The 13,565-nt window shown below is 55.3% G+C and overlaps 1 protein-coding gene across 15 annotated transcripts in view; it reads right to left on the bottom strand.

Annotated features, from left to right (window-relative positions):
- Positions 1-13,565, bottom strand: part of ABLIM2 (actin binding LIM protein family member 2) — a 179,896-nt gene that overhangs the window by 152,878 nt on the left and 13,453 nt on the right. For 7 of the 15 annotated variants that reach the window (XR_007517718.1, XM_049886718.1, XM_049886707.1 and 4 more), the window contains exon 1: positions 2,757-3,122. The exons of 1 other annotated variant lie outside the window; for it this stretch is intronic. Coding sequence is in view for 11 of the 14 variants with exons in the window: in XM_049886718.1 (XP_049742675.1) it covers positions 2,757-2,769 (13 nt within the window). In the remaining 3 variants the exon portion in view is untranslated. Of the gene's footprint in view, positions 1-2,756; positions 3,124-13,565 lie in introns of those variants that run through there. 7 more of the 15 variants (XR_007517717.1, XR_007517716.1, XM_049886710.1 and 4 more) reach the window with 3 other exon arrangements.

Below are 13,565 nucleotides of genomic sequence, written 5' to 3'. Positions count from 1 at the left end.
AGCCTCAACAACAGACAGACAAATAACCCAATTAAAAAATGGGTGAAGAATATGAACAGACACTTCACCAAAGAAGACATTCAGGTAGCTAACAGATACAGGAGGAAATGCTCACAATCATTAGCCCTTAGAGAAATGCAAATCAAAACTATAATGAGATTCTATCTCACTCCAACAAGGCTGGCATTAATCCAAAAAACACAAAATAATAAATGTTGGAAAGGCTGCAGAGAGACTAGAACACTTATACACTTATACACAGCTGGCGGGAATGGAAAATGGTACAACCACTTTGGATATCGATTTGGAGCTTCCTTAAAAAACCAGCAATCCCACTCCTTGGAATATATCCTAGAGAAATAAGAGCCTTCACACGAACAGATATACGCACACCCATGTTCACTGTAGCACTGTTTACAATAGCAAAAAGAGGGAAGCAACCAAGGTGCCCATCAAGGGATGAATGGATAAATAAATTATGGTATATTCACACAATGGAATACTACGCATCGATAAAGAACGGTGAGGAATCTGTGAAACATTTCATAACATGGAGGAACCTGGAAGGCTTTATGCTGAGTGAAATTAGTCAGTTGCAAAAGGACAAATGTTGTATGAGACCACTATTATACAAACTCAAAAAAAGGTTTAAACACAGAAGAAAACATTCTTTGATGGTTGCGAGGCTGGGGAGGGAAAGAGGGGGCATTCACCAATTATGCCAAGGGAAAGACAACACACAATACAGGGAAAGTCAGCACAACTGAACTAAACCAAAAGCAAAGAAGTTTCCTGAATAAACCGAACACTTTGAAGGCCAGAGTAGCAGGGGCGGGGGTCTGGGGACCATGGTTTCAGGGGACATCTAGGTCAATTGGCATAATAAAATCTATTGAGAAAACACTCCACTTTGGTGAGTGGCGTCTGGGGTCTTAAATGCAAGCGGCCATCAAAGATGCATCAATTGGTCTCAACCCACTTGGAGCAAAGGAGAATAAAGAACACCAAAGACAGAAGGTAATTATGAGCCCAAGAGACAGAAAGGGCCACATGAACCAGAGACTACATCATCCTGAGACCAAAAGAACTAGATGGTGCCCTGACAGGGAACACAACAGAGAATCCCTGATGGAGCAGGAGAGCAGTGGGATGCAGACCCCAAATTCTCATAAAAATACCAGACTCAATGGTCTGACTGAAATTAGAAGGATCCCAGTGGTCATGGCCCCCAGGCCTTCTGTTAGCCCAAGACAGGAACCATTCCCAAAGCCAACTCTTCAGACAGGGATTGGAATGGACTATAAGATAGAAAATGATACTGGTGAGGAGTGAGCTTCTTGGCTCAAGTAGACACATGAGACTTTGTGGGCAGCTCCTGTCTGGAGGGGAGAAGAGAAGGCAGAGGGGAGCAGAAGCTGGCTGAATGGACGTGGAAATACAGGGTGGAGAGAAGGAGTGTGCTGTCTCATTAGGGGGAGGGCAACTAGGAGTACACAGGAAGGTATATATAAATTTTTGTATGAGAGACTGACTTGATTTGTAAACTTTCACGTAAAGCACAATAAAAATAAAAATAAGAGACCAGACTTACTGGCTTGACAGAGACTGAAGAAACCCTGAGAGTATGGCCCCCGGACATCCTTTTAGCTCAGTAATGAAGTCACTCCTGAGGTTCACCCTTCAGCCAAAGATTAGACAGGCCCATGAAACAAAACGAGACTAAAGGGGCGCACCAGCCCAGGGACAAGGATGAGAAGGCGGTGGGGGGGAACAGGAAAGCTGGTGATAGGGAACCCAAGGTGGAGAAGGGGGAGTGCTGACATGTTGTGGGGTTGTTAACCAATGTCATAAAACAATATGCGTACTACCTGTTTAATGAGAAGCTAGTTTGTTCTGTATACCTTCATCGAAAGTACAAAAAAATAAAAATGAAAAAGGTGGAAGCTGACTTTCGAGCTTAGGAAATTCCCGGTTGCTCTCCTTACTGAATATTCTCTCAAGCAGACGATCAGCTGCAAGTAGTAGGGTGCATGTTTACTCCGGACCCCGAAGAAGGATCTCCACTCTCTAAAAGGTTAGGGGACCACAGTGGGAACCACGGCCCCTTCCCTGCTCTGGGAAAAAAGCTCAGAAACCCTGATTCTCAGAAGAAATGTCTGGTTTCAGCTTGCTCTGGATCTAATTTCTGGAACTTCCCTACCAAGCGAAAAGTCAGGTTCTCTGAAACAGCACTGTGCAGTTTACAGAGCCCTTCATGTATTCTCATCCTTCTCCTGTAAACCACTCATGGTGTCAACAGGGCAGGTGTGGCGGCTCAGGGGCGACTCCTGGTCCTTTCCCCTCCTCCCTGCACGGGCTCCCTCCATCCCACTCCCCTCCCTACACGGTCTTCCTGAGGCCCCCTCCAGAGGCAGTGAAATGACCACCTCCAGAGCCAGAAGCCCCAGAGAAGACGTCTGCTACATCTTGACCCAGGAAGGAAATACCCAAAGTCTAGCGAGATGTTGTCCGGAGTCTTTACAGGCACCCGGGGAGGCAGGGAGGCAGATATTCTCGTGCCCACTTGGCCAAGCTAGAAACCAAGGCTCCGGAGGTTAACTGAGCAGCCCGAAGTCACTCAGCCAGGAGGTGAAGAGCCAAGATTCAGTCCCAGGAGATCTGTTTTCCTCCCACGGACCATCCAGGGTCCAAGGCAGCTCCAGCAATTTTCTGCCCCCACCTACCACCACGGCCCCACCCATAATGGCCCCACTCACCACCAGCTCCCATTCCAGGGGTCCTCAGCAGGGCCTGACCCCAAAGGCGGCTGGCTCCTTCCGCTCCCACGGCCAGCAGCCCTGCACTCTGGGCACTGGGGTGAGTTTACCGCCTTCTGGGCTGGCTCCAGGAGGGGGTCCTGCCTGCTTCCAATCCAGCCAGGGCAGGCCCCACCAATTCCTGGGCAGGCACCTCCCCTGAGCCCTCCCCCACATCCGGGAACAGCCTGGCCTTGGCAGCAAGCACAAGTCCACTGAAGCACACTGTCCCTGTGGCCCAGTCACCAACAGGACGAGCCAAAGGGCGAAAGCCCTGAGTTCCACTCAGAAACACGCTGGCCCCACAGCAACCAGGAGGACGGGCTTCGGTCACTTCTGAGAGGCCACAAGGGCCATAGGGACCATGCTGCCAGCACTAAGCTTCATGCTCAAGGGCAGGCCACCACCCCAAGCCTGTCATCTGTGCCAGGGTGGCCACAGAGATGCTGAGCTCTCAGGGACATAAGAAATCAAAGGGGACAAAGCCAGCGCACAGCAGGAGGGGGCTGAGGGTTGGGGGGGTCCTTGGACAGGCACTGCCTGATGCCAGCCAGCCCCGAAACATGCTAGCACAGCTACAGTCAGCTGTTCCAACAGTCATGGCCGGAGGCAAGTGCTGGCCATGGGAGTCTTGTCCTGCTGTCTGAGGGAGGCTGCTCCCTCGATGGACAGCCCTGGGTCAGCCCCTCACCCACCGGCCCGGTTTCTGAGGTTTTGAATGTCCGGAGAGTTCTCTGTTCTGACCCAGCAGGGCAGTATCCCCTCGAGCCCCACAGAGCTCACAGCAAGGGGACAGCAGCACGATGGTGGCCCCAGACACGATCCCCAAGCACACACAGCACCTCTGTTCAGGCACCTTCCCTGCTCGGTAGACTTCCATGGCTCCCACAGTCAGCTGAACACATCTCTGCCTGGCCCTTCCCCAAGCCCTCTGAGCACTGTGCCCACCAAGTCCCCAGCTCACCTCTTACTGCTCCATGACCCCAAACCCCAACCTTGGCTCCCGCCTCCCTCTCCAGGGAGTGCTGGTCATGCCCACCTCCACCTGCGGGTCTGTGCTCATTGTTCAAGGTCCACATCTGCAAGGCAGTCACCCTCGGCCACGCAGCACGCTCAGTCACAGAAGGCCAGGTGCTGGCGGCAACAGCTACACGTAGGGGCTTGGGCTGTAGCGAGCTCCTTACTCGGGAGGTAGGCAAGGAAAGCAGCCACAGACGGAGGAAGCAAGGAAAGCCCCGAACCAGTTGTCATCGAGTTGACCCCTGCTCATGGTGACCCCACGTGTATCAGAGTAGAACTGAACTCTGTAGGGTTAGCAATGGCTGGTTTTTCTGAAGTTGATTGCCAGGCTTTTCTTCTGAGGCACCTCTGGGTGGCCTCAAACCTCCAACCTTTCAGTTTTCAGCTGAGCATGTTCACCTCTTGTGCCACTCAGAGACTCCAAGGGAGCCCAGGAGGCCACAGAGAATGTCCTGAGGTGAAGAGGACCACAGAGCTGGGTGGTCCCTGTGTGTTCATGGGGGCAGGCCTCCACCCATGCAGGGTGGCCAGGTGGACTCCCCAAAACGTGGTCCACGTCAGCGCAAGCTTTAGGTAACTCCCAGGGCTCTTCCTGCTCAGCCACCCCACATCCCGGGGGGTGTTATTCTGTCTCTGGAAGAGCCCAGATCTTCCTGGCTGGAGGGGCATCCAAGGACTCTTGCAGGTGGCATCCCGGAACACCAGGGCTCAGCAGGCATCTGGGCCGACCATCCACACACACACACCACGCAAAGGAAACCACAGTACCCAGAGGGGCGGGCCAGTCTGCGGCAGGGCAGGCTCCCAGGAGGGTGCTTGTCCCAACGTCACACTGCCTCGGGCGAGGGCAGCACCACTGGACCTACAGCGACCTCACCTGAGCCTTCAGGTATCTCCCTCTGGGCCTGGCACACAACAGATACCCCAAGAGGGACCCTCAAGTCCAACGGAACACAGGAAGCCATTCAGTGACTGTAGGGCTCCGTATGCATGGGTGGGGTAGGGGTAATTAATGATCTGAATGACTACAGTGTCTTCTAGGTCCCGAGCCCAGGCTGGGGGCCAGGCACCGCACCCAGTGGTTCCTACCCAAGACCGTTCAACTGGCCCCAGCGCTGGCTGAGACAACCTGCACAGCTAGGAGTCCAACCCAGGTCTCCTTGGTCCCAGGGCCGGCTCACCCTCGCCCCAAGAGGATCCTCAAGGGCTGCATTCACCCTGCAGAGTCCCTCACTGCCCAGACCCTCCGGTGCAGGAGGGCATCTTTGTGGGGGCCCAGAGGGCAGGGAGGCAAAGTCGCCAGCTGCCCCCCACCCAGGCCTCAGCATGAGGGGGTCCAGCTGACCCCTGGCTCCTTCAAAAAGTCCAAATGGCTGGGGGGAGCTCTGTTGGGAACCAAGTCAATGGCACCTAATGACAACAACAACGAGGTAAGTCTGTTAAATCGTTTGAGGAAGGTTTGCCAAAATCTTTGCCCACGTGGCCACACGTTTTACAGTCCTGTGGGGAGCGATGGGGGTTCTGACGTTCCCACGCCCCCAGCAGCACTTGTTGCTGTCTGTCTTTGATCACCGCTGTCCTAGGGTGAGTGCTGCCTCACTGTGGTCCGCCTGCGTTTGCCTGGTGGCTAATGAGATGAAGCCCTCTTTACATGCTTGCTGACCGCTTTTACATCTTCTATGAAGATTTTGCCAATTTTTAAGTTTGCGTATTTGTTATTTCCCAGCTGAGCCATAAGTTGCTGTTAGGTGCCGTGGAGTTGGTTCCGACTCACAGCGACCCTGCGTGCAACAGAACGAGTCACAAGAGTTGTTTCTCCATCCCAGACTCTGCCCTTTCTCAGGCACGTGATTTGCAAATATTTCCGGCCATTCTGTGGGGGGTCTTTTCACTTTCTTGATGGGTCTCTTTCGCAGCACAAACGTTTTTAGTTTTGATGAAGTCCAATTTGTTTATTTTTTCTAAGAAACCATGGCCTAATCCAAGGTCACAAATAGTTATCCCTACGTTTTCTTCTAAGAGTTTTATAGTTATATCTGTAAAACTTCTCCTAAATATTAAATAATGTTGTTGCCGTCAGCTGTCGTCAAGTCGGCCCTGATTCATGGTGACCCCACTCCCAACAGTTTGAAATGCCGCCCAGCCCTGCACCATCCCGGTGATAAGCTGTAGTTAGGGCTGTTGCGATCCACAGGGTTCTCGATGGCGGATTTTTGGAAGTAGACCAGCAGGCCTTTCTTCCTAGTCCATCTTAGTCTGGAAGCCCTGCCGAGACCTGTTCAGCATCCCAGCAACACGCAGCCTCCACGGACAGGTGGGCGGTGGCTGCGCGTGAGGTGCATCGGTAGGGACTGGAACCCCGGTCTCCCAGCTGGGAGGTGAGAATTCTACCACTGAACCCCCAGAATCACTTATACTGCCGTCGTCAGCTGCCGCTGAGTCGGCTCCCACTCATGGTGACCTCATGCACAACAGAGCCAAAGGCTGCCCGGTCCTGCGCCATCCTCAAATCATTGGTGTATCTGAACCCATTGTTGCGGCTTCTGAGTCAATCCATCTCATGGAGGGTTTTCCTCGTTTTGCGGCAAACGAAATACCTCACTGCCATTTTTATCATGAGATGTGTTTTTCCACCTGTGACGAGTTGGAGGCCTCGCTGCCTGGCGCCATTTTTCATGTCACCATTGTTCTTTGTCACCAGCATCACCAAGGCATGAGGGGACACCATGTACTCAGCTGAGCAGGAAGACCCCCGACGTCAGCCATGGAAACCCCACTGAACCACAGACACTGGCGCATGCTGGGCCACGGACACCGGCGCATGCCAGGCCAGCCAGGCCATGGACACCAGCGTGTGCTCACAGCTCTTGGTGCCCACTGGAACCTTCAGAATGATCCAGGAGACAAACCAGGCCAGGTGCTACCTGACCCCAAGCCAGCTCACCCTCCAGGCTGGGGGTGAGAGCAACCACCTTGGGCTGAGTCAAGCTTCTGCTCTGTGTGCTCAAAGCACCCTGGCGGGAGATGCCAAAGCTAGCCCCATTTGCAGAAAGCAGAGGAGGGCCTGACCATCCCACACTGACCATACCACACGTCAGCCCAGCTTCGAGGCCACGGCCATTGCCCACTGCCCCAGCCCAGGGCTGCTCCCTCCAACAAACACCCACAGAGCATCCCAGCACGTGAGGCACTGGTGGGGGATGTAGAGACAATGGGTTCCTAGTCCCTGCCACCAGAAAGGAAGCCACCAGGGCGGGGCAGACTCTGGTCCCCAGAGAGGAGGCACCTGCGGGACACCAAGCCTCTCACCCCTCCTGATGGCCCTTGGGGACCCACAGGCTGACAGCATTGCAGGATGGAGGTGAAGCCACAGGACACAAGACCCGCCCGGGCACCCCCGTGACCTCAGGTTCACTGACTCTCACCCATGCACCCCGACCGGTCTCTCTCTGGGGTCCAGGCTCCTTCCCCTACCTCCCTGCCTCCATCTCCTCCCCTGTCCCACTTTTCCCCTCTCTCCAGTCCTCTCAGAACTCCCTGCTCTGGCCAGCCTCACCGCAGCCACCTTGTTCATGTGTGGAATCTGAGCGTATCGGAAAATGTTTTTTCTGGTTTTGATCTAGTTGGCTTAATATGCCCTGTGTTTATATCAACCACCAGGAGAACCGAAATCTTCACAATATCCTTCAAGCAGGGTTTCCCAGCCTCGGCACTGCTGATGTTCTGCTGTGGACAATTCTGGGGGTGGGGGTCCTGTGTACCATGAGGGCTAAGCAGCATCCCTGCCCCCACTCGCCTGATGCCAGGAGCATCTGCCCTATTGTGACAACCAAGCGTCTCCAGACATCAACAAATGTCCCCTGGGGGGCAAACCCATGTCAGCTGGAGAACTACTGCCTTAGCAGAAAAGAAAGGAGCGGGGGGCAATGGGGAGGAAGACAGGGAAGGAAGGAGGGGAAGGGCAGAGAGGGAGGGACAGAGAGAGGGGCTGTGGACCTAGAGGGCCCAGACACTGGGGTCGGAGGGCGCCCCTGCTGTGTGACATTGGACCACACCCTTCACTTGCCAAGGCTCAGTTACTTGCCTGTAAAGTGGGGTCACTCAACACCCTCACCCCACGGGAGCAAGTCCATGAAGCCCTGCACACAGTTGGTGCCCGTACAAGCAACTCTCCCTGACAACATGGCCCACTCCCTGAGGGCATCTGCCTTCACCCAAGGTCCACAGCACTCACACCCAGGCAAGGAAAGCACGGCCCCCACCCCTGGCCAAGGTCTGAGCTCAAGAGCAGTGGGGCTCTACCTGTCTCTCCGGGCATCCCCATGGCGTGGCTCCTCTTGGGGCCGGCCCTTGCTCTCCAAGCAGCTGGGCCAGTGCTCCTGGAGGCTGCAGCAGCAGAGTGGGAGAGGTCTGCAGCCAGCGGCAGGTCCCAACAGCCAGCCAGAGGGTCACAAGGCAGCTGGCACCTCGTGCCCGAGGAGGCGCAGGGCCAGCCCCTTCCCGGCACACCAAAATAGACTCCCACCAGGCTCCAGAGAGCCACCTGTTCGCCGGCATCCAGGAAGAGGTCTCCGGAAGGGCACCTCATGGTTGGGGGAGATCGGTCATTGACACTAATGAGCTCACAAAATCCTTCTTTTATGGATTGGATTGAGGAGCCCATGTGGTGGAGTGGTTAAAGCACTCAGCTGCTATCTGAAAAGTCAGCAGTTTGAATCCACCGGCTGCCGGCGGGAGAAAGATGTGACAGTCTGCTTCTGTAGAGACTGACAGCCTTGGAAACCCTATGGGGCAGTTCTGCTCTCTCCTGGAGGGTCACTGTGAGTCAGAATAGAATTGACGGCAACAGGTTTGGCTTTTAGTTTATGCACTGAATTGGGCCCCCCCCCCCCCCACCCAAATATGTGTTGGAATTCTCACTCCTATAGCTGTGGATGTAATCCCATTTGGGAATAGGGTTTTCTTTATTATGTTAATGAGGCCACATCAGTGTAAAACAAACAAACCTGACAGTGACCCTACAGGACACAGTAGAGCTGCTCCAAAGGGTTTCCAAGGATCGGCAGGTGGATTTGAACTGCCGACCTTTTGGTTAGCAGCTAAGCTGTTAACCACTGTGCCACCAGGGCTCAGTGCAGGGTGTGTTTTAAACCAAATGCTTTTAAGTTATGAAAAGAACAGAACAGACACAAAAGCAAACAGAGAGACCTCCAAGGGACCAAGAAAGACAAACCGAGAGAGTTAAGGACCTACCCCCAGAGCCGACCAAGACAGCCTTCCCCTGGAGCTGGGGCCTGGATTCCGACTTCTAGCTTCCTGAACTGTGAGAAAATAAATGTCTGTTTTCCTTAAAGCCACCCACGGGTGCTGTTACAGCAGCACTCCGAGACTCAGACTCCTCCCAACAGCCCTGTGTGCTGGGGGCTACAACCCAATGTACCAGAGGGGAAACTGAGGCTCAGAAAGCTCAGTGACCTTTGGAGGGCCCCCAGGTGGTGCACGTCAGCCGTGGGCGGTCGACTGTGCAGTCCCGCTAGGTGACCCCTTGGCGCCCCTGCAGAGCTTGTCACTTTAAAATCTCTGTAGTAGCTCTATTTGGACCCAGCAGTGGGGTAGCTTCTGAGTCTGCCCGGGGTCCAAGAAGGGTGGCAGGGGGAGCGTGTTATCCCGGCTAACGGTGCACATCGTCTGTGCAGACCCATCACTGGGGAGCGGGGGGCCAAGTCTCCGCGGTGAGGAGGCTGCTGGCCAGCACCCCACGGCACAGTCACATCTCACAGTGTCTCCCCCAAGGCTCTGGTTGGCTGCGTGATCCCTTCACAGCCCCAGCAGGAACAGCTGATCAGACCAGGAGCAGCGGGGCTGTGCAGGGGACCTGTCTGCTGCCTGCGGTTCTGAGGCCCATCAGTCAGGTGAGTGGACAGCCCTGTCTGCCCGCCCCGTGACCGCGGAGGATTGGTGAGTCCGCAGGAAACGCCGAGGGACTGTCTACGGCACCACCAGGGCCTGCTGGCGATGGACACACTGTGGTCAAGGCAATGAATATCATCCCTCATCGCTTACGAATGAGAAAACTTTTGCCACGCGCTTATTCGTAGCAATCCGCCCAGCACCCCGTCCCTGCCAGGTCACCCTCCCTGCCCCCAGCCCCCCGCGGAGACCACGACACTGACGCTGAGGGCAGCTGCCCCTGAGCCCTCAGTGAGTTCCACATCTGACCATCACCGCTGCCACCCGGGAGGCAGGTCCTGTGTATCCCTAATTCCTGATGAGGAAAGAGGCCCTAAGGGACAGGTGGGGCGGAGCCAGCTCTGGGACAAGAGAGGGTCCAGCCTTTGAGCCTGCGAGCCCAGCAGGGGAGGGGCCGTAAGCCATGGCACCGCCTCTCCTGACACCCCAGCAGGGAAGGGGCTCCAGGGCACCAAGACCGGCCTGAGGTAGGGGTGGTGGGCTTGCCCTGGAGGAGATGGCTGTGATGGAGATGCGAGGTCAGGGGCTGCTAGCACTCAGAGTGGCGAAGGGCAGGAGGCCGATGGAACAGTGTGTATGAGGAATGAAGAGGAGGCCTAGAAAGGGCCCACTGCAGCCTTGTGAGGATTGAGGGGGGTGTGGTGCAGCCAGGGGCACAGGGCGGAGTCAGGGCACAGGGCAAGGTCAGGGCATGGGCGAGTTCATGGCATGGGTGGGGCCTGGAGATGGGCGGGGTCAGGGCATGGTGGTGCTGGGGCACCCGGCGGGCCCCCCTTGGGGTGCCAGATTGAAAACCGTGGGTTTACCCTGAGCCAAGCTGGAGCCGCAGCCCGGCAGTGCATGTCCAGGTCTTAGTGGGGATAACAGTTCATCCCCCAGATGGTCCTTGCTGGCTCCCACCTAGGTCCTGGACCCAGAGCTGGACATTTTTCAAGGCCCTTCCTCAAGGCCAGACCTCAGGGACCCTGATCCCCCACTGCAGGGAGTGGAAATACCATCCCGGGACCTTCTTTACCTCTGTCCACCTGAGGCTACTGGGCTGAGGGGCTTGAAAAATTCAAGGGGAGTGTGCCTAAAGGAGCTCCTCTGTGTGCCAGGTGAGACCACCCACCCTCAGAACACTTGCCAGAGCCACCCCGACACCAGCAGGGTCTGTTAGTGAGAAGGAGGGAAGGGCCTGTGGAGCAGGGACATGGGTTCAGGGCCCGGACCTAGTGCCAAGAGCCTTCAGGGAGCAGAAGTATCTCCACCTGGTCTCCGCCCACCCTTGCACCCCACCGTCCACAGGACGGGGTCCACAGGCCTTCAAGATGGTTGACTGCGAGCCCACCGACACGGGTGCAGCATGCTCCCAGTGCCGGTCAGACAGCCCAGGTTCAGAGCGGGGCCAGCTCTGCCCCCAACCAGCCGACACGGGTCCCCTGGCAGCTGGCAGGTGCTGACACGCTGCAGGGCCCCATGCACCCCCCACAAATTCCAGCAGCCTGGCCCCCCCAGAGAAATATGCCCCTGCCTTCCTTCCCAACCCACTCTCTCACACATATGTACACATCTCACACACATATCAGTAAACACAATGAACAAACACAAATATATCAGCACATATGCATCAACACACTCACACAAACACGCACACACGCAATCAACATATCACACATGCACACACATGCATATACCAACACGCACACACACGTATACATATTCATATACCAACACACACGCACACACTCGCGCCCGGGTAACCACACACCGCCGTCAAGTATGCCGCAGGACAATATCTAATGCCGTGGGGCACCCAGGGTGGTATGCAGGAAGGAAAGCAAGGAAGCATGCCCCCCCATGCTGGCTTTGTGAGGTGGGGTGTGCAGGTGAGGGGGGGACCAGAGCACACGTGGCAGGGTCAGTGGCAGCCACCTTTCTGTGTGTTGGGGGATCCCCAATGACCCTTCTGCTCCCCAGCCTTTTCAAACACGGACATGCATGTTATTTAAGACTCAGTCCCACTGCTGCTGGAAGGATGCGAGAACAGCCCCCCAGGAGTGGCTGGGTCTCCTGCAGCCAGCAGAGGCAGGGTGCCCGGGCGTGTGGAAGGAAAGAGAAGGGCTGGGTACCAAGTCTGGAGAAAGGCAATGCATCTCTTCCAGCTTTTTAATTAGGGGATGGCAGGGGAAGAAATGAGTCAGCTCTGAGTAGGTGCAGGGGAGGTGGGCAGCGGGAACAGTGCCTCTGAAAGGCCTTTTCTCATTAGAATCAATCAGTGGCCACACCTGCTGCCTTTCAGCTTGTCCCCCAAGGCCAGCTATGGATCTCCTGATCAGCTGAGCATCTGCTCTAGGTATGGATGGAATAAAAAAAAAAAAATCACACCCCTCTAAATAGGTATAGCTCCTGCCCCTGTACCTGTAAAGGGGTCCCTGGGTGGTACAAACAGTGAACGCCCTTGGCTGCTAACCAGGGGTTCAAGTCCAGCCACAGGTGTCTCGGAAGAAAGGCCTGGCAATCTACTTCTGAAAAATCAACTACTGAAAACCCTGTGGAGCACAGCTCTACTCTGACACACGTGGGGTCGCCAGGAGCTGGAGTCGACTCCGTGGCAACTGTTTTTTATACCTGTAAACATGACCCTGTTTGGAAACAGGGGTTTTGTTTTATTTAATTAGGTCATATCCTAGTAGGGTGTGCCCTAAACCTAATCCCTGCTGAGTTATAAAAGGAGCAGAGTAAACACAGTAGGGGCGGGCGGGGGGGGGGGGGGGGGGAGGAAGACAGAGATGGAGACAGATGCACCTACAAGGATTGCTGGAAGCTACTAGAAGCTGAAATGGACACAGAAGGACCTCCCCATATAACCACACCCTGAATTCGGACTTCAGCCCCCTGAACCGTGAGAAAAGAGATTCGTTGCGGTGTCTGTGTTCCAGCAGCTCTAGGAGGCTGAGACACCACTGCCCTGAGCTTCGCAGCCCTTTCCCTACCCCAGCCTCGTCCCCGGGTGCACACACCTAATCACCCACAAAACATCTTGAGGTGGAAGAAAGGGCCTGGGCTTGGGGGACACCACCCCTGAGCTTAAATCTCAGCCTTGTCTCTTTCTGGCTGTGTGACCTTGGCCACTCCCAGCCCACTCGGACCCTTGGAGCCCTGAGTATTTCTGACGATTCTGGGGACGCTCCAACAAGACCATGGATGTCCAGGGCTCCGAGACGTACTGGGCTCTGTGCAATTCCTTGCCATCAAGTTGATTTCAACTCATAGCGACCCCACGTGTTACAGAATAGAACTGATCTATAGGGTTTTCTTGGCTATGATCTTGACAGAAGCAGACCGGGTCTTTCTTCTGCGACACTATGGGGTTGGTTCTAACTGCCAACCTTTGGGTTAATATCCGTTGCTGTCAAGTCGATTAGGACTCATAGAGACCCTGTAGAACAGAGCAGAACTGCCCCATGGGGTTTCCAAGAAGCGGCTGGTGGATCTGAACTGCCGACCTTTGGGTTAGCAGCCTGAGTTCTTAACCACCGCACCACCGGGGCTTCTTTAGGTTGGCAGTTGAGTGCGTACTGTGTACCACCCAGGGACCTTTGCCCAGAGCAAACACGGGGTCACCATGAGTTGGAGTCAACTTGATGGAAACTGGTTTAACGTGGTCCCGGCACTGCCCCCACCACTGGCTGTCTGTCCGCCTCCTGCAGGCTGCAGATCCCAGCCCCCAGTGCCGCTTTCCGTGAATCGCTGTGGCCCCAAGAGGTGGCAGTGCTGTGGGAAATAGAAGGTTCTATT

The sequence above is a fragment of the Elephas maximus genome, chromosome 5, assembly GCF_024166365.1.
Source record: "Elephas maximus indicus isolate mEleMax1 chromosome 5, mEleMax1 primary haplotype, whole genome shotgun sequence".
Lineage (NCBI taxonomy): Eukaryota > Metazoa > Chordata > Mammalia > Proboscidea > Elephantidae > Elephas > Elephas maximus.
The sequence above is the reverse complement of the archived record's forward strand: the minus strand, read 5'-3'. Positions and strand labels throughout refer to the sequence as shown.